Source organism: Oncorhynchus nerka, unplaced genomic scaffold (assembly GCF_034236695.1).
Source record: "Oncorhynchus nerka isolate Pitt River unplaced genomic scaffold, Oner_Uvic_2.0 unplaced_scaffold_906, whole genome shotgun sequence".
Taxonomy (NCBI): domain Eukaryota; kingdom Metazoa; phylum Chordata; class Actinopteri; order Salmoniformes; family Salmonidae; genus Oncorhynchus; species Oncorhynchus nerka.
The window spans coordinates 114,911-141,410 of record NW_027040395.1 but is presented as its reverse complement, the minus strand read 5'-3'; the positions used below and the strand labels follow the sequence as shown (position 1 = coordinate 141,410).

The window sequence follows — 26,500 nt, the reverse complement described above, 5'->3', positions numbered from 1 at the left end:
ACCACCTTCCGGAGACACCTGAAACCCCACCTCTTTAAGGAATACCTAGGATAGGATAAAGTAATCCTTCTCCCCCCCCCCCTTAAAAGACCTAGATGCACTATTGTAAAGTGGCTGTTCCACTGGATGTCTTAAGGTGAAAGCACCAATTTGTAAGTCGCTCTGGATAAGAGCGTCTGCTAAATGACTTAAATGTAAATGTAAATGTAAGTTGGTGAGGGAGATAAAAGTCTCCAACTTCAGCGATTTTTGCAGTTCGTTCCAGTCACAGGCAGCAGAGTACTGGAACGAAAGGCAGCCAAATGAGGTGTTGGCTTTAGGGATGATCAGTGAGATACACCTGCTGGAGCGTGTGCTACGGATGGGTGTTGCCATCGTGACCAGTGAACTGAGATAAGGCGGAGCTTTACCTAGCATGGACTTGTAGATGACCTGGAGCCAGTGGGTCTGGCGACGAATATGTAGCGAGGGCCAGCCGACTAGAGCATACAAGTCGCAGTGGTGGGTGGTATAAGGTGCTTTGGTGACAAAACGGATGGCACTATGATAGACTGCATCCAGTTTGCTGAGTAGAGTGTTGGAAGCCATTTTGTAGATGACATCGCCGAAATCGAGGATCGGTAGGATAGTCAGTTTTACTAGGGTAAGCTTGGCGGCGTGAGTGAAGGAGGCTTTGTTGCGGAATAGAAAGCCGACTCTTGATTTGATTTTCGATTGGAGATGTTTGATGTGAGTCTGGAAGGAGAGTTTGCAGTCTAGCCAGACACCTAGGTACTTATAGATGTCCACATATTCAAGGTCGGAACCATCCAGGGTGGTGATGCTAGTCGGGCATGCGTGTGCAGGCAGCGATCGGTTGAAAAGCATGCATTTGGTTTTACTCGCGTTTAAGAGCAGTTGGAGGCCACGGAAGGAGTGCTGTATGGCATTGAAGCTCGTTTGGAGGTTAGATAGCACAGTGTCCAATGACGGGCCGAAAGTATATAGAATGGTGTCGTCTGCGTAGAGGTGGATCAGGGAATCGCCCGCAGCAAGAGCAACATCATTGATATATACAGAGAAAAGAGTCGGCCCGAGAATTGAACCCTGTGGCACCCCCATAGAGACTGCCAGAGGACCGGACAGCATGCCCTCCGATTTGACACACTGAACTCTGTCTGCAAAGTAATTGGTGAACCAGGCAAGGCAGTCATCCGAGAAACCGAGGCTATTGAGTCTGCCGATAAGAATATGGTGATTGACAGAGTCGAACGCCTTGGCGAGGTCGATGAAGACGGCTGCACAGTACTGTCTTTTATCGATGGCGGTTATGATATCGTTTAGTACCTTGAGCGTGGCTGAGGTGCACCCGTGACCGGCTCGGAAACCAGATTGCACAGCGGAGAAGGTACGGTGGGATTCGAGATGGTCAGTGACCTGTTTGTTGACTTGGCTTTCGAAGACCTTAGATAGGCAGGGCAGGATGGATATAGGTCTATAGCAGTTTGGGTCCAGGGTGTCTCCCCCTTTGAAGAGGGGATGACTGCGGCAGCTTTCAATCCTTGGGGATCTCAGACGATATGAAAGAGAGGTTGAACAGGCTGGTAATAGGGGTTGCGACAATGGCGGCAGATAGTTTCAGAAATAGAGGGTCCAGATTGTCAAGCCCAGCTGATTTGTACGGGTCTAGGTTTTGCAGCTCTTTCAGAACATCTGCTATCTGGATTTGGGTAAAGGAGAACCTGGAGAGGCTTGGGCGAGGAGCTGCGGGGCGGAGCTGTTGGCCGAGGTTGGAGTAGCCAGGCGGAAGGCATGGCCAGCCGTTGAGAAGTGCTTATTGAAGCTTTCGATAATCGTGGATTTATCGGTGGAGACCGTGTTACCTAGCCTCAGTGCAGTGGGCAGCTGGGAGGAGGTGCTCTTGTTCTCCATGGACTTCACAGTGTCCCAGAACTTTTTGGAGTTGGAGCTACAGGATGCAAACTTCTGCCTGAAGAAGCTGGCCTTAGCTTTCCTGACTGACTGCGTGTATTGGTTCCTGACTTCCCTGAACAGTTGCATATCACGGGGGCTATTCGATGCTATTGCAGTCCGCCACAGGATGTTTTTGTGCTGGTCGAGGGCAGTCAGGTCTGGAGTGAACCAAGGGCTGTATCTGTTCTTGGTTCTGCATTTTTTGAACGGAGCATGCTTATCTAAAATGGTGAGGAAGTTACTTTTAAAGAATGACCAGGCATCCTCAACTGACGGGATGAGGTCAATGTCCTTCCAGGATACCCGGGCCAGGTCGATTAGAAAGGCCTGCTCACAGAAGTGTTTTAGGGAGCGTTTGACAGTGATGAGGGGTGGTCGTTTGACTGCGGCTCCGTGGCGGATACAGATTAGTGTGAGGTTGTTAGAGTGTGTGTGTGTGTGTGTGTCTTACCGCCCAGCGTAGTGTGAGGCTGGTTTGTGTAGCTGTAACCAGGGTGAGGTTGTTAGGGGGTGTGTCTTACCGCCCAGCATAGTGTGAGGCTGGTCTGTGTGGCTGTAACCAGGGTGAGGTTGTTAGGGGGTGTGTCGGGGGCCGACTGCAGTGTCTGAATCATCCTGGAGGGGGTGCTAGAGGGACTGGAGCCCACAATGTTCTCCTGGCGCAATCGGAACCTACACAGACACGGTACACACACACACACACACACACACACACACACACACACACACACACACACACACACACACACACACACACACACACACACACACACACGGTACACACACACACACACACGGTACATACACACACACACACAGATATGCAGTTTCAGACTAACAGTAATATGTTTCTCTGTGTAAAAGAGGGGGGATGGGTAAATGCTATTACTCCCAGAAGAGAGACAGAGAGACAGAGAGAGAGAGAGACAGAAAGAGAGAGCAAGAGAGGGCAGAGAGAGAGAGACAGAGAGAGACAGAGAGACAGAGAGAGAGAGACAGAGAGAGAGACAGAGAGACAGAGAGAGGGCAGAGAGAGACAGAGACAGAGAGACAGAAAGGGCAGAGAGAGAGACAGAGAGAGAGGACAGAGAGACAGAGAGGAGAGGACAGAGAGAGGGTAGAGAGAGAGACAGAGACAGAGAGACAGAGCGAGGGCAGAGAGAGAGACAGAGAGAGAGACAGAGAGACAGAGAGAGAGACAGAGACAGAGAGAGAGGGCAGAGAGAGAGACAGAGGCAGATAGAGGGCAGAGAGAGAGACAGAGAGACAGAGAGAGGGCAGAGAGAGAGACAGAGACAGAGAGACAGAGAGAGAGGACAGAGAGAGAGGACAGAGAGAGAGGACAGACAGAGAGACAGAGAGAGAGGACAGAGACAGACAGAGAAAGGGCAGGGTGTGAAAGAGGGATAAAAGGAGGGTGAGGAAACCAGAGGAGTGAATCACTTCATAATGCGTTTGATACATCACAGGCTGTGTGTGTGTCTGTTCTCTACCTGTACAGTGTGAAGGGGAGGAGGTCTGGTATTTCCATTGAGTCGACATCAGGCTGCTTCTCTCTGTTCTCTCTCTCATACACGACTCTCCACTCCTCCTCCTTCCCATCCCTCTCTCCACCCCTCTCTCTCACCACCTACAGGAGAACGCAATAGTTGATGATGCAATCAGAATATAACATCACTTAGAACATAACTTTGAACATCAGAACATCAGTTAGATCATCACTAAGAACATCAGTTAGAACAAAACTTAGAACATCAGTTAGAACATCAGTTAGATCATCACTAAGAACATCAGTTAGATCATCACTTAGAACATCACTTAGGTGAAGGTGAAGAAGCAATCAGAATATAACATCACTTAGAACATAACTTAGAACATCAGAACATCAGTTAGAACATCAGTTAGAACATCACTTTGAAACATCGGTTAGAACATCCCTTAGAACATCAGTTAGATCATCACTTAGAACATCACTTAGAACATCACTTAGAACATCAGTTAGATCATCACTTAGAACATCACTCAGGTGAAGGTGAAGAAGCAATCAGAATATAACATTACTTAAAACATAACTTAGAACATCAGAACATCAGTTAGAACATCAGCTAGAATATAACTTAGAACATCCCTTAGAACATCACTTAGAACATAATTTAGATAATCACTTAGAACATCAGTTTGGTGAAGGTGAAGAAGCAATCAGAATATAACATCACTTAGAACATTACTTAGAACATAACTAAGAACAGCAGAACATCGGTTAGAACATCAGTTAGAACATAACTTAAAACATCAGTTAGAACATCAGTTAGAATATCACTTAGAACATCAGTTAGAACATAACTTAGAACATCAGAACAACATTCACTATGATGTAAACATCTGTCCATGTAACAGTATTCACTATGATGTAAACATCTGGTTCTCTAACAGTATTCACTATGATGTAAACATCTGTCCATGTAACAGTATTCACTATGATGTAAACATCTGGTTCTGAAACAGTATTCACTATGATGTAAACATCTGGTTCTGTAACAGTATTCACTATGATGTAAATATCTGTCCATGTAATAGTATTCACTATGATGTAAACATCTGGTTCTGTAACAGTATTCACTATGATGTAAACATCTGTCCATGTAACAGTATTCACTATGATGTAAACATCTGGTTCTGTAACAGTATTCACTATGATGTAAACATCTGTCCATGTAACAGTATTCACTATGATGTAAACATCTGGTTCTGTAACAGTATTCACTATGATGTAAACATCTGGTTCTGTAACAGTATTCACTATGATGTAAACATCTGGTTCATGTAACAGTATTCACTATGATGTAAACATCTGGTTCTGTAACAGTATTCACTATGATGTAAACATCTGGTTCTGTAACAGTATTCACTATGATGTAAACATCTGGTTCTGTAACAGTATTCACTATGATGTAAACATCTGGTTCTGTAACAGTATTCACTATGATGTAAACATCTGGTTCTGTAACAGTATTCACTATGATGTAAACATCTGGTTCTGTAACAGTATTCACTATGATGTAAACATCTGGTTCTGTAACAGTATTCACTATGATGTAAACATCTGTCCATGTAACAGTATTCACTATGATGTAAACATCTGGTTCTGTAACAGTATTCACTATGATGTAAACATCTGGTTCTGTAACAGTATTCACTATGATGTAAACATCTGGTTCTGTAACAGTATTCACTATGATGTAAACATCTGGTTCTGTAACAGTATTCACTATGATGTAAACATCTGGTTCTGTAACAGTATTCACTATGATGTAAACATCTGGTTCTGTAACAGTATTCACTATGATGTAAACATCTGGTTCTCTAACAGTATTCACTATGATGTAAACATCTGTCCATGTAATAGTATTCACTATGATGTAAACATCTGGTTGTAACTATTCACTATGATGTAAACATTCACTATGATGTAAACATCTGGTTCTGTAACAGTATTCACTATGATGTAAACATCTGGTTCTGTAACAGTATTCACTATGATGTAAACATCTGGTTCTGTAACTAGTAAACATCACTATGATGTAAACATCTGGTTCTGTAACAGTATTCACTATGATGTAAACATCTGGTTCTCTAACAGTATTCACTATGATGTAAACATCTGTCCATGTAATAGTATTCACTATGATGTAAACATCTGCTTCTGTAACAGTATTCACTATGATGTAAACATCTGCTTCTGTAACAGTATTCACTATGATGTAAACATCTGGTTCTGTAACAGTATTCACTATGATGTAAACATCTGTCCATGTAACAGTATTCACTATGATGTAAACATCTGGTTCTGTAACAGTATTCACTATGATGTAAACATCTGTCCATGTAACAGTATTCACTATGATGTAAACATCTGGTTCTGTAACAGTATTCACTATGATGTAAACATCTGGTTCTGTAACAGTATTCACTATGATGTAAACATCTGTCCATGTAACAGTATTCACTATGATGTAAACATCTGGTTCTGTAACAGTATTCACTATGATGTAAACATCTGGTTCTGTAACAGTATTCACTATGATGTAAACATCTGGTTCTGTAACAGTATTCACTATGATGTAAACATCTGGTTCTGTAACAGTATTCACTATGATGTAAACATCTGGTTCTGTAACAGTATTCACTATGATGTAAACATCTGTCCATGTAACAGTATTCACTATGATGTAAACATCTGCTTCTGTAACAGTATTCACTATGATGTAAACATCTGCTTCTGTAACAGTATTCACTATGATGTAAACATCTAGTATTCACTATGGTGTAAACATCTGCTTCTGTAACAGTATTCACTATGATGTAAACATCTGGTTCTGTAACAGTATTCACTATGATGTAAACATCTGGTTCTGTAACAGTATTCACTATGATGTAAACATCTGTCCATGTAACAGTATTCACTATGATGTAAACATCTGGTTCTGTAACAGTATTCACTATGATGTAAACATCTGTCCATGTAACAGTATTCACTATGATGTAAACATCTGGTTCTGTAACAGTATTCACTATGATGTAAACATCTGTCCATGTAACAGTATTCACTATGATGTAAACATCTGGTTCTGTAACAGTATTCACTATGATGTAAACATCTGGTTCTGTAACAGTATTCACTATGATGTAAACATCTGTCCATGTAACAGTATTCACTATGATGTAAACATCTGGTTCTGTAACAGTATTCACTATGATGTAAACATCTGGTTCTGTAACAGTATTCACTATGATGTAAACATCTGGTTCTGTAACAGTATTCACTATGATGTAAACATCTGTTCCATGTAACAGTATTCACTATGATGTAAACATCTGGTTCTGTAACAGTATTCACTATGATGTAAACATCTGGTTCTGTAACAGTATTCACTATGATGTAAACATCTGGTTCTGTAACAGTATTCACTATGATGTAAACATCTGTCCATGTAACAGTATTCACTATGATGTAAACATCTGGTTCTGTAACAGTATTCACTGATGTAAACATGTAAACATCTGGTTCTGTAACAGTATTCACTATGATGTAAACATCTGGTTCTGTAACAGTATTCACTATGATGTAAATCTGGTTCTGTATCTGATGTAAACATCTGGTAACAGTATTCACTATGATGTAAACATCTGGTTCTGTAACAGTATTCACTATGATGTAAACATCTGGTTCTGTAACAGTATTCACTATGATGTAAACATCTGGTTCTGTAACAGTATTCACTATGATGTAAACATCTGATTCCATGTAACAGTATTCACTATGATGTAAACATCTGGTTCTGTAACAGTATTCACTATGATGTAAACATCTGGTTCTGTAACAGTATTCACTATGATGTAAACATCTGGTTCTGTAACAGTATTCACTATGATAAACATCTGTAACAGTATTCACTATGATGTAAACATCTGGTTCTGTAACAGTATTCACTATGATGTAAACATCTTCTGTATTCACTATGTAAACAGTATTCACTATGATGTAAACATCTGTCCTGTAACAGTATTCACTATGATGTAAACATCTGGTTCTGTAACAGTATTCACTATGATGTAAACATCTGGTTCTGTAACAGTATTCACTATGATGTAAACATCTGTCCATGTAACAGTATTCACTATGATGTAAACATCTGGTTCTGTAACAGTATTCACTATGATGTAAACATCTGTCCATGTAACAGTATTCACTATGATGTAAACATCTGGTTCTGTAACAGTATTCACTATGATGTAAACATCTGCTTCTGTAACAGTATTCACTATGATGTAAACATCTAGTATTCACTATGGTGTAAACATCTGCTTCTGTAACAGTATTCACTATGATGTAAACATCTGGTTCTGTAACAGTATTCACTATGATGTAAACATCTGCTTCTGTAACAGTATTCACTATGATGTAAACATCTGGTTCTGTAACAGTATTCACTATGATGTAAACATCTGGTTCTGTAACAGTATTCACTATGATGTAAACATCTGGTTCTGTAACAGTATTCACTATGATGTAAACATCTGGTTCTGTAACAGTATTCACTATGATGTAAACATCTGTCCATGTAACAGTATTCACTATGATGTAAACATCTGGTTCTGTAACAGTATTCACTATGATGTAAACATCTGGTTCTGTAACAGTATTCACTATGATGTAAACATCTGGTTCTGTAACAGTATTCACTATGATGTAAACATCTGGTTCTGTAACAGTATTCACTATGATGTAAACATCTGGTTCTGTAACAGTATTCACTATGATGTAAACATCTGTTCCAACAGTAACAGTATTCACTATGATGTAAACATCTGGTTCTGTAACAGTATTCACTATGATGTAAACATCTGGTTCTGTAACAGTATTCACTATGATGTAAACATCTGGTTCTGTAACAGTATTCACTATGATGTAAACATCTGGTTCTGTAACAGTATTCACTATGATGTAAACATCTGGTTCTGTAACAGTATTCACTATGATGTAAACATCTGGTTCTGTAACAGTATTCACTATGATGTAAACATCTGGTTCTGTAACAGTATTCACTATGATGTAAACATCTGGTTCTGTAACAGTATTCACTATGATGTAAACATCTGTCCATGTAACAGTATTCACTATGATGTAAACATCTGTCCATGTAACAGTATTCACTATGATGTAAACATCTGGTTCTGTAACAGTATTCACTATGATGTAAACATCTGGTTCTGTAACAGTATTCACTATGATGTAAACATCTGGTTCTGTAACAGTATTCACTATGATGTAAACATCTGTCCATGTAACAGTATTCACTATGATGTAAACATCTGGTTCTGTAACAGTATTCACTATGATGTAAACATCTGGTTCTGTAACAGTATTCACTATGATGTAAACATCTGTCCATGTAACAGTATTCACTATGATGTAAACATCTGGTTCTGTAACAGTATTCACTATGATGTAAACATCTGGTTCTGTAACAGTATTCACTATGATGTAAACATCTGGTTCTGTAACAGTATTCACTATGATGTAAACATCTGGTTCTGTAACAGTATTCACTATGATGTAAACATCTGGTTCTGTAACAGTATTCACTATGATGTAAACATCTGTCCATGTAACAGTATTCACTATGATGTAAACATCTGGTTCTGTAACAGTATTCACTATGATGTAAACATCTGGTTCTGTAACAGTATTCACTATGATGTAAACATCTGTCCATGTAACAGTATTCACTATGATGTAAACATCTGTCCATGTAACAGTATTCACTATGATGTAAACATCTGGTTCTGTAACAGTATTCACTATGATGTAAACATCTGGTTCTGTAACAGTATTCACTATGATGTAAACATCTGGTTCTGTAACAGTATTCACTATGATGTAAACATCTGGTTCTGTAACAGTATTCACTATGATGTAAACATCTGGTTCTGTAACAGTATTCACTATGATGTAAACATCTGGTTCTGTAACAGTATTCACTATGATGTAAACATCTGGTTCTGTAACAGTATTCACTATGATGTAAACATCTGGTTCTGTAACAGTATTCACTATGATGTAAACATCTGTCCATGTAACAGTATTCACTATGATGTAAACATCTGGTTCTGTAACAGTATTCACTATGATGTAAACATCTGGTTCTGTAACAGTATTCACTATGATGCAAACATTTGGTTCAGTAACAGCTCTCCTTCTCTGAGACTCGTTGGGCCCTGGATACTCCTTGTATATACGGGTTCAGGGATGACCTACTGATATCAGCTTTGTAGCTATTCACTATGATGTAAACATCTGGTTCTTGGTATTCACTATGATGTAAATCTGGTTCTGTAACAATTCACTATGATGTAAACATCTGGATAGGAGCTCTGTCCATGTAACACAGTGAAATCCTGACACTATGATCATCTGGTTCTGTAACAGTATTCCATTTGGAGATGACATCTGTCTTCCCTATCTGCTGCCGGGGTTCGGAACCTCTGGTTCTGTGTGGCGGAGCGAGGGCTGATGTTGGAGATGACCAGGTTAGAAGGCACACCAGGAAGCTCTGAGACATAGACAACACCAGGTTAGAAGGCACACCAGGAAGCTCTGATGTAAACATATCTGGTTCTGTAATATTCACTATGATGTAAACATCTGGTTCTGTAACAGTATTCACTATGACACAGACACAACACCAGGTTAGAAGGCACACCAGGAAGCTCTGAGACATAGACACAACAACATTTAGAAGGTCAACATCCTGGAAGCTCTGAGACATAGACTGATGTTGGACCAGGTTAGAAGGCACACCAGGAAGCTCTGAGACATAGACAACACCAGGTTAGAAGGCACACCAGGAAGCTCTGAGACATAGACACAACAACAGGTTAGAAGGCACACCAGGAAGCTCTGAGACACAGACAACACCAGGTTAGAAGGCACACCAGGAAGCTCTGAGACACAGACAACAACAGGTTAGAAGGCACACCAGGAAGCTCTGAGACACAGACAACACCAGGTTAGAAGGCACACCAGGAAGCTCTGAGACATAGACACAACACCAGGTTAGAAGGCACACCAGGAAGCTCTGAGACACAGACAACACCAGGTTAGAAGGCACACCAGGAAGCTCTGAGACACAGACAACAACAGGTTAGAAGGCACACCAGGAAGCTCTGAGACACAGACAACACCAGGTTAGAAGGCACACCAGGAAGCTCTGAGACATAGACACAACACCAGGTTAGAAGGCACACCAGGAAGCTCTGAGACACAGACAACACCAGGTTAGAAGGCACACCAGGAAGCTCTGAGACACAGACACAACACCAGGTTAGAAGGCACACCAGGAAGCTCTGAGACACAGACACAACACCAGGTTAGAAGGCACACCAGGAAGCTCTGAGACACAGACAACACCAGGTTAGAAGGCACACCAGGAAGCTCCGAGACACAGACACAACAACAGAATTAGAGAGCACACCACTGTCTCTCTCCAAACCTTTCTCTCTCTCTCTCTCTCTCTCTCTCTCTCTCTCTCTCTCTCTCTCTCTCTCTGTCTCTATTCTGTTTCTCTTAGTTTCTCTCTCTCTCTGTTTCCCTCAATGACTTAGCTATTAGAGGTTAATAAGGGCTAATAATGACTTATCTATTATCTGTTAATAAGGGGTAATAATGATGTAGCTATTAGTGGTTAATAAGGGGTAATAATGACTTATATATTAGTGGTTAATAAGGGCTAATAATGACTTATCTATTAGTGGTTAATAAGGCGTAATAATGACTTATCTATTATCTGTTAATAAGGGCTAATAATGACTTATCTATTATCTGTTAATAAGGGGTAATAATGATTGCATCTTGACCTCTCTCTCGCGCAGACACACAGACACACAGACACACAGACTGTTTGTCTAAGCTGTTCTACATGATTGTGACTCCAGTGTGTGTGCGTGTGTGTGTGTGTGTGTGTGTGTGTGTGTGTGTGTGTGTGTGTATCATGGCCGGTGCAGTAACAGCCACTTATCAGCGGAGGTAAAGATAATGGCATCTTCTGAGCTCCTCCTCCTCTCTCTCCTCTGTTTCTGTGATGCCGTGGACGTCTCATATATATGATGGAATGTGATGATGATGATGATGATGATGATATGTTGTCTGACCTGGTGGAACTCCAGAGGAGATGGTGGAGGTGGTGGCCACGCCTCTTCCTGCCGCTGTCATGGCGGCGACCTCCAGGGCGTATGATGTCATAGAGGTCAAGCTGGTGACCTTGTATTGCAGGGTAGAGTTAGAGAGAGCTCGCTCCTCACATGACGCATTGCCCTCCGACCCTGACCCCGATGCTGACCCAGAAACACACCACAATATCACATAACCTACAGAGAGAGAGAGAGAGAGAGAGAGAGAGAGAGAGAGAGAAAGAAAGAGAAAGAAAGAGAGAGAGGTAGAGAGAGACAGAGAGAGAGAGAGAGATGGAGATGGAGAGAGTGAGAGAGAGAGAGAGAGAGAGACAGAGAGAGAGAGAAAGAGAGAGGTAGAGAAAGAAAGAGAGAGAGAGGTAGAGAGAGACAGAAAGAGAGAGAGATGGAGATGGAGAGAGTGAGAGAGAGAGAGAGAGAGAGAGAGAGAGAGAGAGAGTAGAGAAAGAAAGAGAGAGAGAGGTAGAGAGAGACAGAGAGAGATGGAGATGGAGAGAGAGAGTGAGAGAGAGAGAGAGAGAGAGAGAGAGAGAGAGTGAGAGAGATGGAGATGGAGAGAGAGAGATGAGATGGAGATGGAGAGAGAGATTATTGTTAATTATCTATTTCACTTGCTTTGGCAATGTAGTCATATGTTCCCCATGCCAATAAAGCCCTTTAATTGAATTGAGAGCGAGAATTAGGCCGATACCCACTAATTATCAATTCTGCAGAGTAGAATTGGCGAAGAGTCCCCTAAGCAAGCTGGTCCTGGGGCTCTGTTCACAAACACAAACAGACGTCACAGAGCCCCAGGAGCCCCAGGACAGCAGCACAATTAGACCCAACCAAATCAATGGAAAACAAAAAGATAATTACTTGACACATTGGCTCTCAAGAGAAGACTATGTGCTCACTGCCCACAAAATGAGGTGGAAACTGAGCTGCACTTCCTAACCTCCTGCCCAATGTATGACCATATTAGAGACACATATTTCACTCAGATTACACAGACACACAGAGAATTTGAAAACAAACCCGATTTTGATAAACTCCCATTTCTATTGACCTGTTGTCACAAGAAAAGGGCAACCAGTGAATAACAAACACCATTGTAAATACAACCCATATTTATGTTTATTTATTTTCCCTTTTGTGCTTTAACTATTTGCACATCACTACAACACTGTATATGGACATAATATGACATTTGAAATGTCTTTATTCTTGTGGAACTTCTGTCAGTGTAATGTTTACTGTTAATTGTTATTGTTTATTTCACTTTTGTTTATTATGTACTTGTTTACTGTTACAAATGTTTTGTTGTTTATTTCACTTTTGTTTATCTATCTTGCTTTGGCAACGTAAACATATGTTTCCCATGTGAAAAAAGCCTTAAATTGATTTGAATTGAATTGAATTGAATTGAATGTGTGTGTGTGTGTGTGTGTGTGTGTGTGTGTGTGTGTGTGTGTATGTGTGTGTGTGTGTGTGCGTGCTTGTGTGTGTGTGTGTGTGTATGTGTGTATGTATGTGTGTGTGTATGTGTGTGTGTGTGTGTGTGTGTGTATGTGCGTGTGTGCGTGTGTATGTGTGTGTGTATGTGTGTATGTATGTGTGTGTGTATGTGTGTGTGTGTGTGTGTGTGCATGTGTGTGTGTGTATGTGTGTTTGTGTGAATGTGTGTGTGTGTACATGCGTGTGTGTGTGTGTGTGTATGTGTGTGTGTGTGTGTGTGTGTGCGTGTGTGTGTGTGTATGTGTGTGTGTGTGTGTGTATGTGTGTGTGTGTTTGTGTGTGTGTGTGTGTGTGCGTGTGTATGTGTGTGTGTGTATGTGTGTGTGTGTACATGCGTGTGTGTGTGTGTGTGTGTGTGTGTGTGTGTGTGTGTGTGTGTGTGTGTGTGTGTGTGTGTGTACATGCGTGCGTGTGTGCGCGTGTGTGAGGGATAGTTAATGTGAAGAGAAGCAGCAGGGCTGTCCTCATACCGAGCATAACAACAGATGAAACATCATTACTTCACTGAGAGAGGACAGAGTAGACTAGGTTTCACTAGACATTGTTCTAGAGCGAACTACTTTAGTGTTCTAGTTATAGAGCTAAGTTCTGTAGTGTTGTAGTTCTAGAGCTATGTACTTTAGTGTTGTAGTTTTACAGCTATGTACTTTAGAGTTGTAGTTCTAGAGCTATGTAAGTTAGTGTTGTAGTTCTAGAGCTACGTAATTTAGTATTCTAGAGCTATGTACTTTAGTGTTGTAGTTCTAGAGCTATGTACTTTAGAATTCTAGAGCTATGTACTTTAGTGTTGTAGTTCTAGAGCTATGTACTTTAGAATTCTAGAGCTATGTACTTTAGTGTTGTAGTTCTAGAGCTATGTACTTTAGTGTTGTAGTTCTAGAGCTATGTAATTTAGTGTGGTAGTTCTAGAGCTATGTACTTTAGTGTTGTAGTTCTATAGTTATGTACTTTAGTGCTGTAGTTCTAGAGCTATGTACTTTAGTGTTGTAGTTCTAGAGTTATGTACTTTCGTGTGGTAGTTCTAGAGCTATGTACTTTTGTGTTGAGGTTCTAGAGCTAACTACTTTACTGTTCTAGTTCTAGAGCTATGTACTTTAGTGTTGAGGTTATAGAGCTAACTACTTTACTGTTCTAGTTCTAGAGCTATGTACTTTAGTGTTGAGGTTCTAGAGCTAACTACTTTACTGTTCTAATTCTAGAGCTATGTACTTTAGTGTTGAGGTTCTAGAGCTAACTACTTTACTGTTCTAGTTCTAGAGCTATGTACTTTGGTGTTGAGGTTCTAGAGCTAACTACTTTACTGTTCTAGTTATAGAGCTATGTACTTTAGTGTTGAGGTTCTAGAGCTAACTACTTTACTGTTCTAGTTCTAGAGCTATGTACTCTTGTAGTTGAGGTTGTAGAGCTTACTTTACTGTTCTAGTTATAGAGCTATGTACTTTAGTGTTGAGGTTCTAGAGCTAACTACTTTACTGTTCTAGTTCTAGAGCTAACTACTTTACTGTTCTAGTTCTAGAGCTAACTACTTTACTGTTCTAGTTCTAGAGCTAACTACTTTACTGTTCTAGTTCTAGAGCTAACTACTTTAGTGTTGAGGTTCTAGAGCTAACTACATTACTGTTCTAGTTCTAGAGCTATGTACTTTAGTGTTGAGGTTCTAGAGCTAACTACTTTACTGTTCTAGTTCTAGAGCTAACTACTTTACTGTTCTAGTTCTAGAGCTAACTACTTTACTGTTCTAGTTCTAGAGCTAACTACTTTACTGTTCTAGTTCTAGAGCTAACTACTTTACTGTTCTAGTTCTAGAGCTAACTACTGTTCTGTGTTGAGGTTGAGTTCTAGAGCTAACTACTTTACTGTTCTAGTTCTAGAGCTATGTACTTTAGTGTTGAGGTTCTAGAGCTAACTACTTTACTGTTCTAGTTCTAGAGCTAACTACTTTACTGTTCTAGTTCTAGAGCTAACTATTTTAATGTTGAGGTTCTAGAGCTAACTACTTTACTGTTCTAGTTCTAGAGCTATGTACTTTAGTGTTGAGGTTCTAGAGCTAACTACTTTACTGTTCTAGTTCTAGAGCTAACTACTTTACTGTTCTAGTTCTAGAGCTATGTACTTTAGTGTTGAGGTTCTAGAGCTAACTACTTTACTGTTCTAGTTCTAGAGCTAACTACTTTACTGTTCTAGTTCTAGAGCTAACTACTTTACTGTTCTAGTTCTAGAGCTAACTACTTTACTGTTCTAGTTCTAGAGCTAACTACTTTACTGTTCTAGTTCTAGAGCTAACTACTTTACTGTTCTAGTTCTAGAGCTAACTACTTTAGTGTTGAGGTTCTAGAGCTAACTACTTTACTGTTCTAGTTCTAGAGCTAACTACTTTACTGTTCTAGTTCTAGAGCTAACTACTTTACTGTTCTAGTTCTAGAGCTAACTACTTCAATGTTGAGGTTCTAGAGCTAACTACTTTACTGTTCTAGTTCTAGAGCTATGTACTTTAGTGTTGAGGTTCTAGAGCTAACTACTTTACTGTTCTAGTTCTAGAGCTATGTACTTTAGTGTTGAGGTTCTAGAGCTATGTACTTAGTGTTCCAGTGTTGTTATTCATTCATCTGTGTTGCAGCTCTCGTGTCGCGGTCAGCAAATATAAGTTGTGGTTTCTTTTTTCCTGTTTCCTGGGAAACACTAACGCTGTTTGGTGACTATTAGTAGGACAGTAAACAACTTCTGGCATTTCTGGAAAGCTCCATTTCTACCCTTGTCAAGGAAACCACTGTTATCTACCGCCCTGATATAAGTTATAGTTAGAGGTCTGATATAAGTTATAGTTAGAGGTCTGATATAAGTTATAGTTAGAGGTCTGGTATAAGTTATAGTTAGAGGTCTGATATAAGTTATAGTTAGAGGTCTGATATAAGTTCTAGAGCTGATATAAGTTATAGTTAGAGGTCTGATATAAGTTAGAGGTCTGGTATAAGTTATAGTTAGAGGTCTGATATAAGTTATAGTTAGAGGTCTGAGTTATAGTTAGAGGTCTGATATAGTTATAGTTAGAGGTCTGATATAAGTTATAGTTAGAGTCTGTCTGATATAAGTTATAGTTAGAGGTCTGATATAAGTTATAGTTAGAGGTCTGATATAAGTTAGTCTGGTATAAGTTATAGTTAGAGGTCTGATATAAGTTCTAGAGCTGATATAAGTTATAGTTAGAGGTCTGATTTAGTTCTAGGTCTGATATAAGTTATAGTTAGAGGTCTGATATTCTTAGAGGTCTGATATAAGTTATAGTTAGAGGTCTGATATAAGTTATAGTTAGAGGTCTGATATAAGTTATAGTTAGAGGTCTGATATAGTTCTAGTTAGCTTATAAGTTATAGTTAGAGGTCTGATATAAGTTATTTAGAGGTCTGATATACTTTATAGTTAGAGGTCTGAGCTATAAGTTATAGTTAGAGGTCTGATATAAGTTATAGTTAGAGGTCTGATATAAGTTAGAGGTCTGATATAGTTAGAGGTCTGATATAAGTTATAGTTAGAGTTCTGATATAAGTTATAGTTCTAGAGGTCTGGTATAAGTTATAGTTAGAGGTCTGATATAAGTTATAGTTCTAGAGGTCTGGTATATAGTTATAGTTAGAGGTCTATATAAGTTATAGTTAGAGGTCTGATATAAGTTATAGTTAGAGGTCTGAGATAGTTATAGTTAGAGGTCTGATATAAGTTATAGTTAGAGGTCTGATATAAGTTAGAGGTCTATATAAGTTATAGTTAGAGGTCTGATATAGAGCTATAGTTAGAGGTCTGATATGTTATAGTTAGAGGTCTGGTATAAGTTATAGTTAGAGGTTCTAGAGCTAGAGGTCTGATATGTTATAGTTAGAGGTCTATATACTTTAGAGTCTGATATAAGTTAGAGGTCTGATATAAGTTATGTTAGAGTTCTGATATAAGTTATAGTTAGAGGTCTGATATAAGTTATAGTTAGAGGTCTGTTATAAGTTATAGTTAGAGGTCTGATATAAGTTATAGTTAGAGGAGGTCTGATTAAGTTATAGTTAGAGGTCTGGTATAAGTTATAGAGTTCTAGAGCTAGAGGTCTGATATAAGTTATAGTTAGAGGTCTGATATAAGTTATAGTTAGAGGTCTGGTATAAGTTATAGTTAGAGGTCTGGTATAAGTTATAGTTAGAGGTCTGATATAAGTTATAGTTAGAGGTCTGGTATAAGTTATAGTTAGAGGTCTGATATAAGTTATAGTTAGAGGTCTGATATAAGTTATAGTTAGAGGTCTGATATAAGTTATAGTTAGAGGTCTGATATAAGTTATAGTTAGAGGTCTGATATAAGTTAGAGGTCTGATATAAGTTATAGTTAGAGGTCTGATATAAGTTATAGTTAGAGGTCTGATATAAGTTATAGTTAGAGGTCTGATATAAGTTATAGTTAGAGGTCTGATATAAGTTATAGTTAGAGGTCTGATATAAGTTATAGTTAGAGGTCTGATATAAGTTATAGTTAGAGGTCTGATATAAGTTAGAGGTCTGATATAAGTTAGAGGTCTGATATAAGTTATAGTTAGAGGTCTGATATAAGTTATAGTTAGAGGTCTGATATAAGTTATAGTTAGAGGTCTGATATAAGTTATAGTTAGTTCTGATATAAGTTATAGTTAGAGGTCTGTTATAAGTTATAGTTAGAGGTCTGATATAAGTTATAGTTAGAGGTCTGATATAAGTTATAGTTAGAGGTCTGATATAAGTTATAGTTAGAGGTCTGATATAAGTTTAGAGTCTGATATAAGTTAGAGGTCTGATATAAGTTAGAGGTTATAAGTTATAGTTAGAGGTCTGATATAAGTTAGAGGTCTGATATAAGTTAGTTAGAGTCTGATATAAGTTATAGTTAGAGGTCTGATATAAGTTATAGTTAGAGGTCTGATATAAGTTATAGTTAGAGGTCTGATATAAGTTATAGTTAGAGGTCTGATATAAGTTATAGTTAGAGGTCTGATATAAGTTATAGTTAGAGGTCTGATATAAGTTATCTGATATAAGTTATAGTTAGAGGTCTGATATAAGTTATAGTTAGAGGTCTGATATAAGTTATAGTTAGAGGTCTGATATAAGTTATAGTTAGAGGTCTGATATAAGTTAGAGGTCTGATATAAGTTATAGTTAGAGGTCTGATATAAGTTATAGTTAGAGGTCTGATATAAGTTATAGTTAGAGGTCTGATATAAGTTATAGTTAGAGGTCTGATATAAGTTATAGTTAGAGGTCTGATATAAGTTATAGTTAGAGGTCTGATATAAGTTATAGTTAGAGGTCTGATATAAGTTATAGTTAGAGGTCTGATATAAGTTATAGTTAGAGGTCTGATATAAGTTATAGTTAGAGGTCTGATATAAGTTATAGTTAGAGGTCTGATATAAGTTATAGTTAGAGGTCTGATATAAGTTATAGTTAGAGTTCTGGTATAAGTTATAGTTAGAGGTCTGGTATAAGTTAGAGGTCTGACATAAGTTAGAGGTCTGATATAAGTTATAGTTAGAGGTCTGATATAAGTTATAGTTAGAGGTCTGATATAAGTTATAGTTAGAGGTCTGATATAAGTTATAGTTAGAGGTCTGATATAAGTTATAGTTAGAGGTCTGGTATAAGTTATAGTTAGAGGTCTGATATAAGTTATAGTTAGAGGTCTGATATAAGTTATAGTTAGAGGTCTGATATAAGTTAGAGGTCTGATATAAGTTATAGTTAGAGGTCTGATATAAGTTATAGTTAGAGGTCTGATATAAGTTATAGTTAGAGGTCTGATATAAGTTATAGTTAGAGGTCTGATATAAGTTATATTAGAGGTCTGAGAGGTCTGATATAAGTTATAGTTAGAGGTCTGATATAAGTTATAGTTAGAGGTCTGATATAAGTTATAGTTAGAGGTCTGATATAAGTTATCTGATATAAGTTATAGAGGTCTGAAGTTATAGTTAGAGGTCTGATATAAGTTATAGTTAGAGGTCTGATATAAGTTATAGTTAGAGGTCTGATATAAGTTATAGTTAGAGGTCTGATATAAGTTATAGTTAGAGGTCTGATATAAGTTAGAGGTCTGATATAAGTTATAGTTAGAGGTCTGATATAAGTTATAGTTAGAGGTCTGATATAAGTTATAGTTAGAGGTCTGATATAAGTTATAGTTAGAGGTCTGATATAAGTTATAGTTAGAGGTCTGATATAAGTTATAGTTAGAGGTCTGATATAAGTTATAGTTAGAGGTCTGATATAAGTTATAGTTAGAGGTCTGATATAAGTTATAGTTAGAGGTCTGATATAAGTTATAGTTAGAGGTCTGATATAAGTTATAGTTAGAGGTCTGATATAAGTTATAGTTAGAGGTCTGATATAAGTTATAGTTAGAGGTCTGATATAAGTTATAGTTAGAGGTCTGATATAAGTTATAGTTAGAGGTCTGATATAAGTTATAGTTAGAGGTCTGATATAAGTTATAGTTAGAGGTCTGATATAAGTTATAGTTAGAGGTCTGATATAAGTTATAGTTAGAGGTCTGATATAAGTTATAGTTAGAGGTCTGACATAAGTTAGAGGTCTGATATAAGTTATAGTTAGAGGTCTGATATAAGTTATAGTTAGAGGTCTGATATAAGTTATAGTTAGAGGTCTGATATAAGTTATAGTTAGAGGTCTGATATAATAGTTAGAGGTCTGATATAAGTTATAGTTAGGTCTGATATAAGTTATAGTTAGAGGTCTGATATAAGTTATAGTTAGAGGTCTGATATAAGTTATAGTTAGAGGTCTGATATAAGTTATAGTTAGAGGTCTGATATAAGTTATAGTTAGAGGTCTGATATAAGTTATAGTTAGAGGTCTGATATAAGTTATAGTTAGAGGTCTGATATAAGTTATAGTTAGAGGTCTGATATAAGTTATAGTTAGAGGTCTGATATAAGTTAGAGGTCTGATATAAGATATAGTTAGAGGTCTGATATAAGTTATAGTTAGAGGTCTGATATAAGTTATAGTTAGAGGTCTGGTATAAGTTATAGTTAGATGTCTGATATAAGTTATAGTTAGAGGTCTGATATAAGTTATAGTTAGAGGTCTGATATAAGTTATAGTTAGAGGTCTGATATAAGTTATAGTTAGAGGTCTGATATAAGTTATAGTTAGAGGTCTAGAGTCTGATATAAGTTATAGTTAGAGGTCTGATATAAGTTATAGTTAGAGGTCTGATATAAGTTATAGTTAGAGGTCTGATATAAGTTATAGTTAGAGTTCTGATATAAGTTATAGTTAGAGGTCTGATAAGTTAGAGGTCTATAGTTAGAGGTCTGATATAAGTTATAGTTAGAGGTCTGATATAAGTTATAGTTAGAGGTCTGATATAAGTTATAGTTAGAGGTCTGATATAAGTTATAGTTAGAGGTCTGATATAAGTTATAGTTAGAGGTCTGATATAAGTTATAGTTAGAGGTCTGATATAAGTTATAGTTAGAGGTCTGATATAAGTTATAGTTAGAGGTCTGATATAAGTTATAGTTAGAGGTCTGATATAAGTTATAGTTAGAGGTCTGATATAAGTTATAGTTAGAGGTCTGATATAAGTTATAGTTAGAGGTCTGATATAAGTTATAGTTAGAGGTCTGATATAAGTTATAGTTAGAGGTCTGATATAAGTTATAGTTAGAGGTCTGATATAATAGTTAGAGGTCTGATATAAGTTATAGTTAGAGGTCTGATATAAGTTATAGTTAGAGGTCTGATATAAGTTATAGTTAGAGGTCTGATATAAGTTATAGTTAGAGGTCTGATATAAGTTATAGTTAGAGGTCTGATATAAGTTATAGTTAGAGGTCTGATATAAGTTATAGTTAGAGGTCTGATATAAGTTATAGTTAGAGGTCTGATATAAGTTATAGTTAGAGGTCTGATATAAGTTATAGTTAGAGGTCTGATATAAGTTATAGTTAGAGGTCTGATATAAGTTATAGTTAGAGGTCTGATATAAGTTATAGTTAGAGTTCTGATATAAGTTATAGTTAGAGGTCTGATATATAGTTAGAGGTCTGATATATAAGTTAGAGGTCTGATATAAGTTATAGTTAGAGGTCTGATATAAGTTATAGTTAGAGGTCTGATATAAGTTATAGTTAGAGGTCTGATATAAGTTATAGTTAGAGGTCTGATATAAGTTATAGTTAGAGGTCTGATATAAGTTATAGTTAGAGGTCTGATATAAGTTATAGTTAGAGGTCTGATATAAGTTATAGTTAGAGGTCTGGTATAAGTTAGTTAGAGGTCTGATATAAGTTATAGTTAGAGTCTGATATAAGTTATAGTTAGAGGTCTGATATAAGTTATAGTTAGAGGTCTGATATAAGTTATAGTTAGAGGTCTGATATAAGTTAGAGGTCTGATATAAGTTATAGTTAGAGGTCTGATATAAGTTATAGTTAGAGGTCTGATATAAGTTATAGTTAGAGGTCTGATATAAGTTAGAGGTCTGATATAAGTTATAGATAAGTTATAGTTAGAGGTCTGATATAAGTTATAGTTAGAGGTCTGATATAAGTTATAGTTAGAGGTCTGATATAAGTTATAGTTAGAGGTCTGATATAAGTTATAGTTAGAGGTCTGGTATAAGTTAGAGGTCTGATATAAGTTATAGTTAGAGGTCTGATATAAGTTATAGTTAGAGGTCTGATATAAGTTATAGTTAGAGGTCTGATATAAGTTATAGTTAGAGGTCTGATATAAGTTATAGTTAGAGGTCTGATATAAGTTATAGTTAGAGGTCTGATATAAGTTATAGTTAGAGGTCTGATATAAGTTATAGTTAGAGGTCTGATATAAGTTATAGTTAGAGGTCTGATATAAGTTATAGTTAGAGGTCTGATATAAGTTATAGTTAGAGGTCTGATATAAGTTATAGTTAGAGGTCTGATATAAGTTATAGTTAGAGGTCTGATATAAGTTATAGTTAGAGGTCTGATATAAGTTATAGTTAGAGGTCTGATATAAGTTATAGTTAGAGGTCTGATATAAGTTATAGTTAGAGGTCTGATATAAGTTATAGTTAGAGGTCTGATATAAGTTATAGTTAGAGGTCTGATATAAGTTATAGTTAGAGGTCTGATATAAGTTATAGTTAGAGGTCTGATATAAGTTATAGTTAGAGGTCTGATATAAGTTATAGTTAGAGGTCTGATATAAGTTATAGTTAGAGGTCTGATATAAGTTATAGTCTGATAGAGTTAGAGGTCTGATATAAGTTAGAGTTAGTCTGATATAAGTTATAGTTAGAGGTCTGATATAAGTTATAGTTAGAGGTCTGATATAAGTTATAGTTAGAGGTCTGATATAAGTTATAGTTAGAGGTCTGATATAAGTTATAGTTAGAGGTCTGAGATAAGTTATAGTTAGAGGTCTGATATAAGTTATAGTTAGAGGTCTGATATAGTTATAGTTAGAGGTCTGATATAAGTTATAGTTAGAGAGGTCTGATATAAGTTATAGTTAGAGGTCTGATATAAGTTATAGTTAGAGGTCTGGTATGTTAGAGGTCTGATATAAGTTATAGTTAGAGGTCTGATATAGTTAGAGTCTGATATAAGTTAGTTAGGTCTGATATAAGTTAGAGGTCTGATATAAGTTAGGTCTGATATAAGTTATAGTTAGAGGTCTGATATAAGTTATAGTTAGAGGTCTGATATAAGTTATAGTTAGAGGTCTGATATAAGTTATAGTTAGAGGTCTGATATAGAGTATAGTTATAGTTAGGTCTGATATAAGTTATAGTTAGAGGTCTGATATAAGTTATAGTTAGAGGTCTGATATAAGTTATAGTTAGAGGTCTGATATAAGTTATAGTTAGAGGTCTGATATAAGTTATAGTTAGAGTTGATATAAGAGTTAGAGGTCTGATATAAGTTATAGTTAGGGTCTGATATAAGTTATAGTTAGAGGTCTGATATAAGTTATAGTTAGAGGTCTGATATAAGTTATAGTTAGAGGTCTGATATAAGTTATAGTTAGAGGTCTGATATAAGTTATAGTTAGAGGTCTGATATAAGTTATAGTTAGAGGTCTGATATAAGTTATAGTTAGAGGTCTGATATAAGTTATAGTTAGAGGTCTGATATAAGTTATAGTTAGATAAGGTCTGATATAAGTTATAGTTAGAGGTCTGATATAAGTTATAGTTAGAGGTCTGATATAAGTTAGAGGTCTGATATAAGTTATAGTTAGAGGTCTGATATAAGTTATAGTTAGAGGTCTGATATAAGTTATAGTTAGAGGTCTGATATAAGTTATAGTTAGAGGTCTGATATAAGTTATAGTTAGAGGTCTGATATAAGTTATAGTTAGAGGTCTGATATAAGTTATAGTTAGAGGTCTGATATAAGTTATAGTTAGAGGTCTGATATAAGTTATAGTTAGAGGTCTGATATAAGTTATAGTTAGAGGTCTGATATAAGTTATAGTTAGAGGTCTGATATAAGTTATAGTTAGAGGTCTGATATAAGTTATAGTTAGAGGTCTGATATATAGTTAGAGGTCTGATATAAGTTATATAAGTTATAGTTAGAGGTCTGATATAAGTTATAGTTAGAGGTCTGATATAAGTTATAGTTAGAGGTCTGATATTAGAATATAAGTTATAGTTAGAGGTCTGATATAAGTTAGAGGTCTGATATAAGTTATAGTTAGAGGTCTGATATAAGTTATAGTTAGAGGTCTGATATAAGTTATAGTTAGAGTTCTGATATAAGTTATAGTTAGAGGTCTGATATAAGTTATAGTTAGAGGTCTGATATAAGTTATAGTTAGAGGTCTGATATAAGTTATAGTTAGAGGTCTGATATAAGTTATAGTTAGAGGTCTGATATAAGTTAGAGGTCGTAGTTCTAGAGAAGGGTTCTAGTGTTGTAGTTCTAGAGTACCCCAGTGTTCCATCTCACCTGTGATGATGCCGTTCTTGTCTTTAGGCTCTGCCCAGCTCACCCTCAGAGACGTGTCCAGGATTTCAGTGAAGCTCAAGTGACCCACCGGACCTGGAGCTGTACACACACACACACACACACACACACACACACACACACACACACACACACACACACACACACACACAGACACACACACACACACACACACACACACACACACACACACACACACACACACACACACAATCAATATCTATTGTTCATTAATTATACCCACTGTTAACCCTGATACATGCCCTACACACAATCAATATCTATTGTACAATACCCCCATCCCAGAGAGGAAGAGAGAAGGGGGGAGAGAGGGAGAGAGAAGGGGGATAGAGGGAGAGAGAAGGGAGGATAGAGGGAGAGAGAAGGGGGAGATAGGGAGAGAGAAGGGGGAGAGAGGGAGAGAGAAGGGGGATAGAGGGAGAGAGAAGGGGGAGAGAGGGAGAGAGAAGGGGGGGATAGAGGGAGAGAGAAGGGGGAGAGAGGTAGAGAGAAGGGGGATAGAGGGAGAGAGAAGGGGGAGAGAGGGAGAGAGAAGAGAGGAGAGAGGGAGAGAGAAGGGGGGAGAGAGGGAGAGAGAAGAGAGGAGAGAGAAGGGGGATAGAGGGAGAGAGAAGGGGGGATAGAGGGGAGAGAGGGAGAGAGAAGGGGGATAGAGGGGGAGAGAGGGAGAGAGAAGGGGGATAGAGGGAGAGAGAAGGGGGAGAGAGGGAGAGAGAAGGGGGAGAGAGGGAGAGAGAAGGGGGAGAGAGGGCGAGAGAAGTGTGTGTGTGTGCGTGTGTGTGTGTGTGTGTGTGTGTGTGTGTGTGTGTATATATGTGTGTGTGTGTGTGTGTTTACATCTTTCTGTGTGTGTGTGTGTGTGTCTGTGTGTGTGTGTGTGTCTGTGTGTGTGCGCGTGTGCGTGTGTGTGTGCGTGTGCGCGTGTGCGTGTGTGTGTGTGTGTGTGTGTACGTACTGTCTTCGTGTGTCTGTAGCAGTATGGGAGGGCTCTTGGGTCCATCGCCGGGTGTGGTGAAGCAGAGGGTGGAGCCTAGATACCAGGTGAACTTCCTTAGTCCAACAACCAATCCGGTGAGGCGGGAACCGGGGTAGTCGGGGGTGATGGTCACTATGGTTACAGCCTCGGGGGAGTGCTCTGGCCAGACTAGCAACTGAATGAGAGAGAGGGAAAAATAGAGGGGTGAGGGGAGAGAGGAGAGAAAGACGAGGAGAGGGTAAGGAGGGGGGAGAGAGATGGGAGAGAGAGAGACAGGAAAGAAAGACGGGAGAGAGGGGAGGAGAGAGAGAGGTGAGAGAGAGGGGAGGAGAGAGAGGGGAGGAGAGAGAGAGAGAGAGGGGAGGAGAGAGAGAGGGGAGGAGAGAAGGGGAGAGAGATGGGAGGAGGGAGAGAGGGGAGGAGAGAAAGAGAGGGGAGGAGAGAGAGAGAGGGGAGGAGAGAAAGAGAGGGGAGGAGAGAGAGAGACGGGAGGAGAGAGAGGGGAGGAGAGAAAGGGGAGGAGAGTGGGGAGGAGAGAAGGAGAGAGAGAGGGGAGGAGAGAGAGAGGGGAGGAGAGAGGGAGGAGAGAAGGGGAGAGAGAGGGGAGGAGAGAGAGAGGGAGGAGGAGAGAGAGAGAGAGAGAGAGAGAGAGAGAGAGAGAGAGAGAGAGAGAGAGAGAGAGGGAGGAGAGAGAAAAGAGAGGGGAGAGGGGAGAGAGAGGGGAGGAAAGAGAGGGGAGGAGAGAGAGAGGGGAGGAGAGAGAAAGAGACGGGGGGAGAGGGGAGAGAGAGGGGAGGAGAGGGGAGAGAGAGGGGAGGAAAGAGAGAGGGGGAGATGTTTCAGAAAACCATGAACACATACATCCTGAACAATGTGGGCTAACCCTAACCCTAATCTAACCCTAACCTAATCTAACCCTAACCTAACCCTTACCCTGGCCTAAACCTAAAACTGGGATTAACCTAATCTTTACCCTGGGCTAAACCTAACCATGGGCTAAACCTAAAACTGGGATAACCCCAACCCTATCCCTGGTTGATTGACTGGTTCCTACCTTGTATCCCTGGTTGATTGACTGGTTCCTACCTTGTATCCCTGGTTGATTGACTGGTTCCTACCTTGTATCCCTGGTTGATTGACTGGTTCCTACCTTGTATCCCTGGTTGATTGACTGGTTCCTATCTTGTATCCCTAGTTGATTGACTGGTTCCTACCTTGTATCCCTGGTTGATTGACTGGTTCCTACCTTGTATCCCTGGTTGATCCCGTTGATGAACTGCTGAGGCGGAGGGTTCCAGGTGAATCTGATA

General features: G+C 38.3%; 1 protein-coding gene across 1 annotated transcript in view; it reads right to left on the bottom strand.

Annotated features, from left to right (window-relative positions):
* Nucleotides 1–26,500, bottom strand: part of LOC135570746 (protein sidekick-1-like) — a gene marked incomplete at its 5' end in the record, with an annotated part of 232,699 nt that overhangs the window by 100,091 nt on the left and 106,108 nt on the right. The window contains 8 exon segments of the mRNA XM_065016697.1: nt 2,475–2,625; nt 3,447–3,571; nt 9,942–9,975; nt 9,977–10,067; nt 11,665–11,880; nt 24,176–24,274; nt 25,170–25,365; nt 26,437–26,500. The exon segment at nt 26,437–26,500 is cut by the window's right edge and continues 52 nt beyond it. Coding sequence (XP_064872769.1) covers nt 2,475–2,625; nt 3,447–3,571; nt 9,942–9,975; nt 9,977–10,067; nt 11,665–11,880; nt 24,176–24,274; nt 25,170–25,365; nt 26,437–26,500 — 976 coding nt within the window.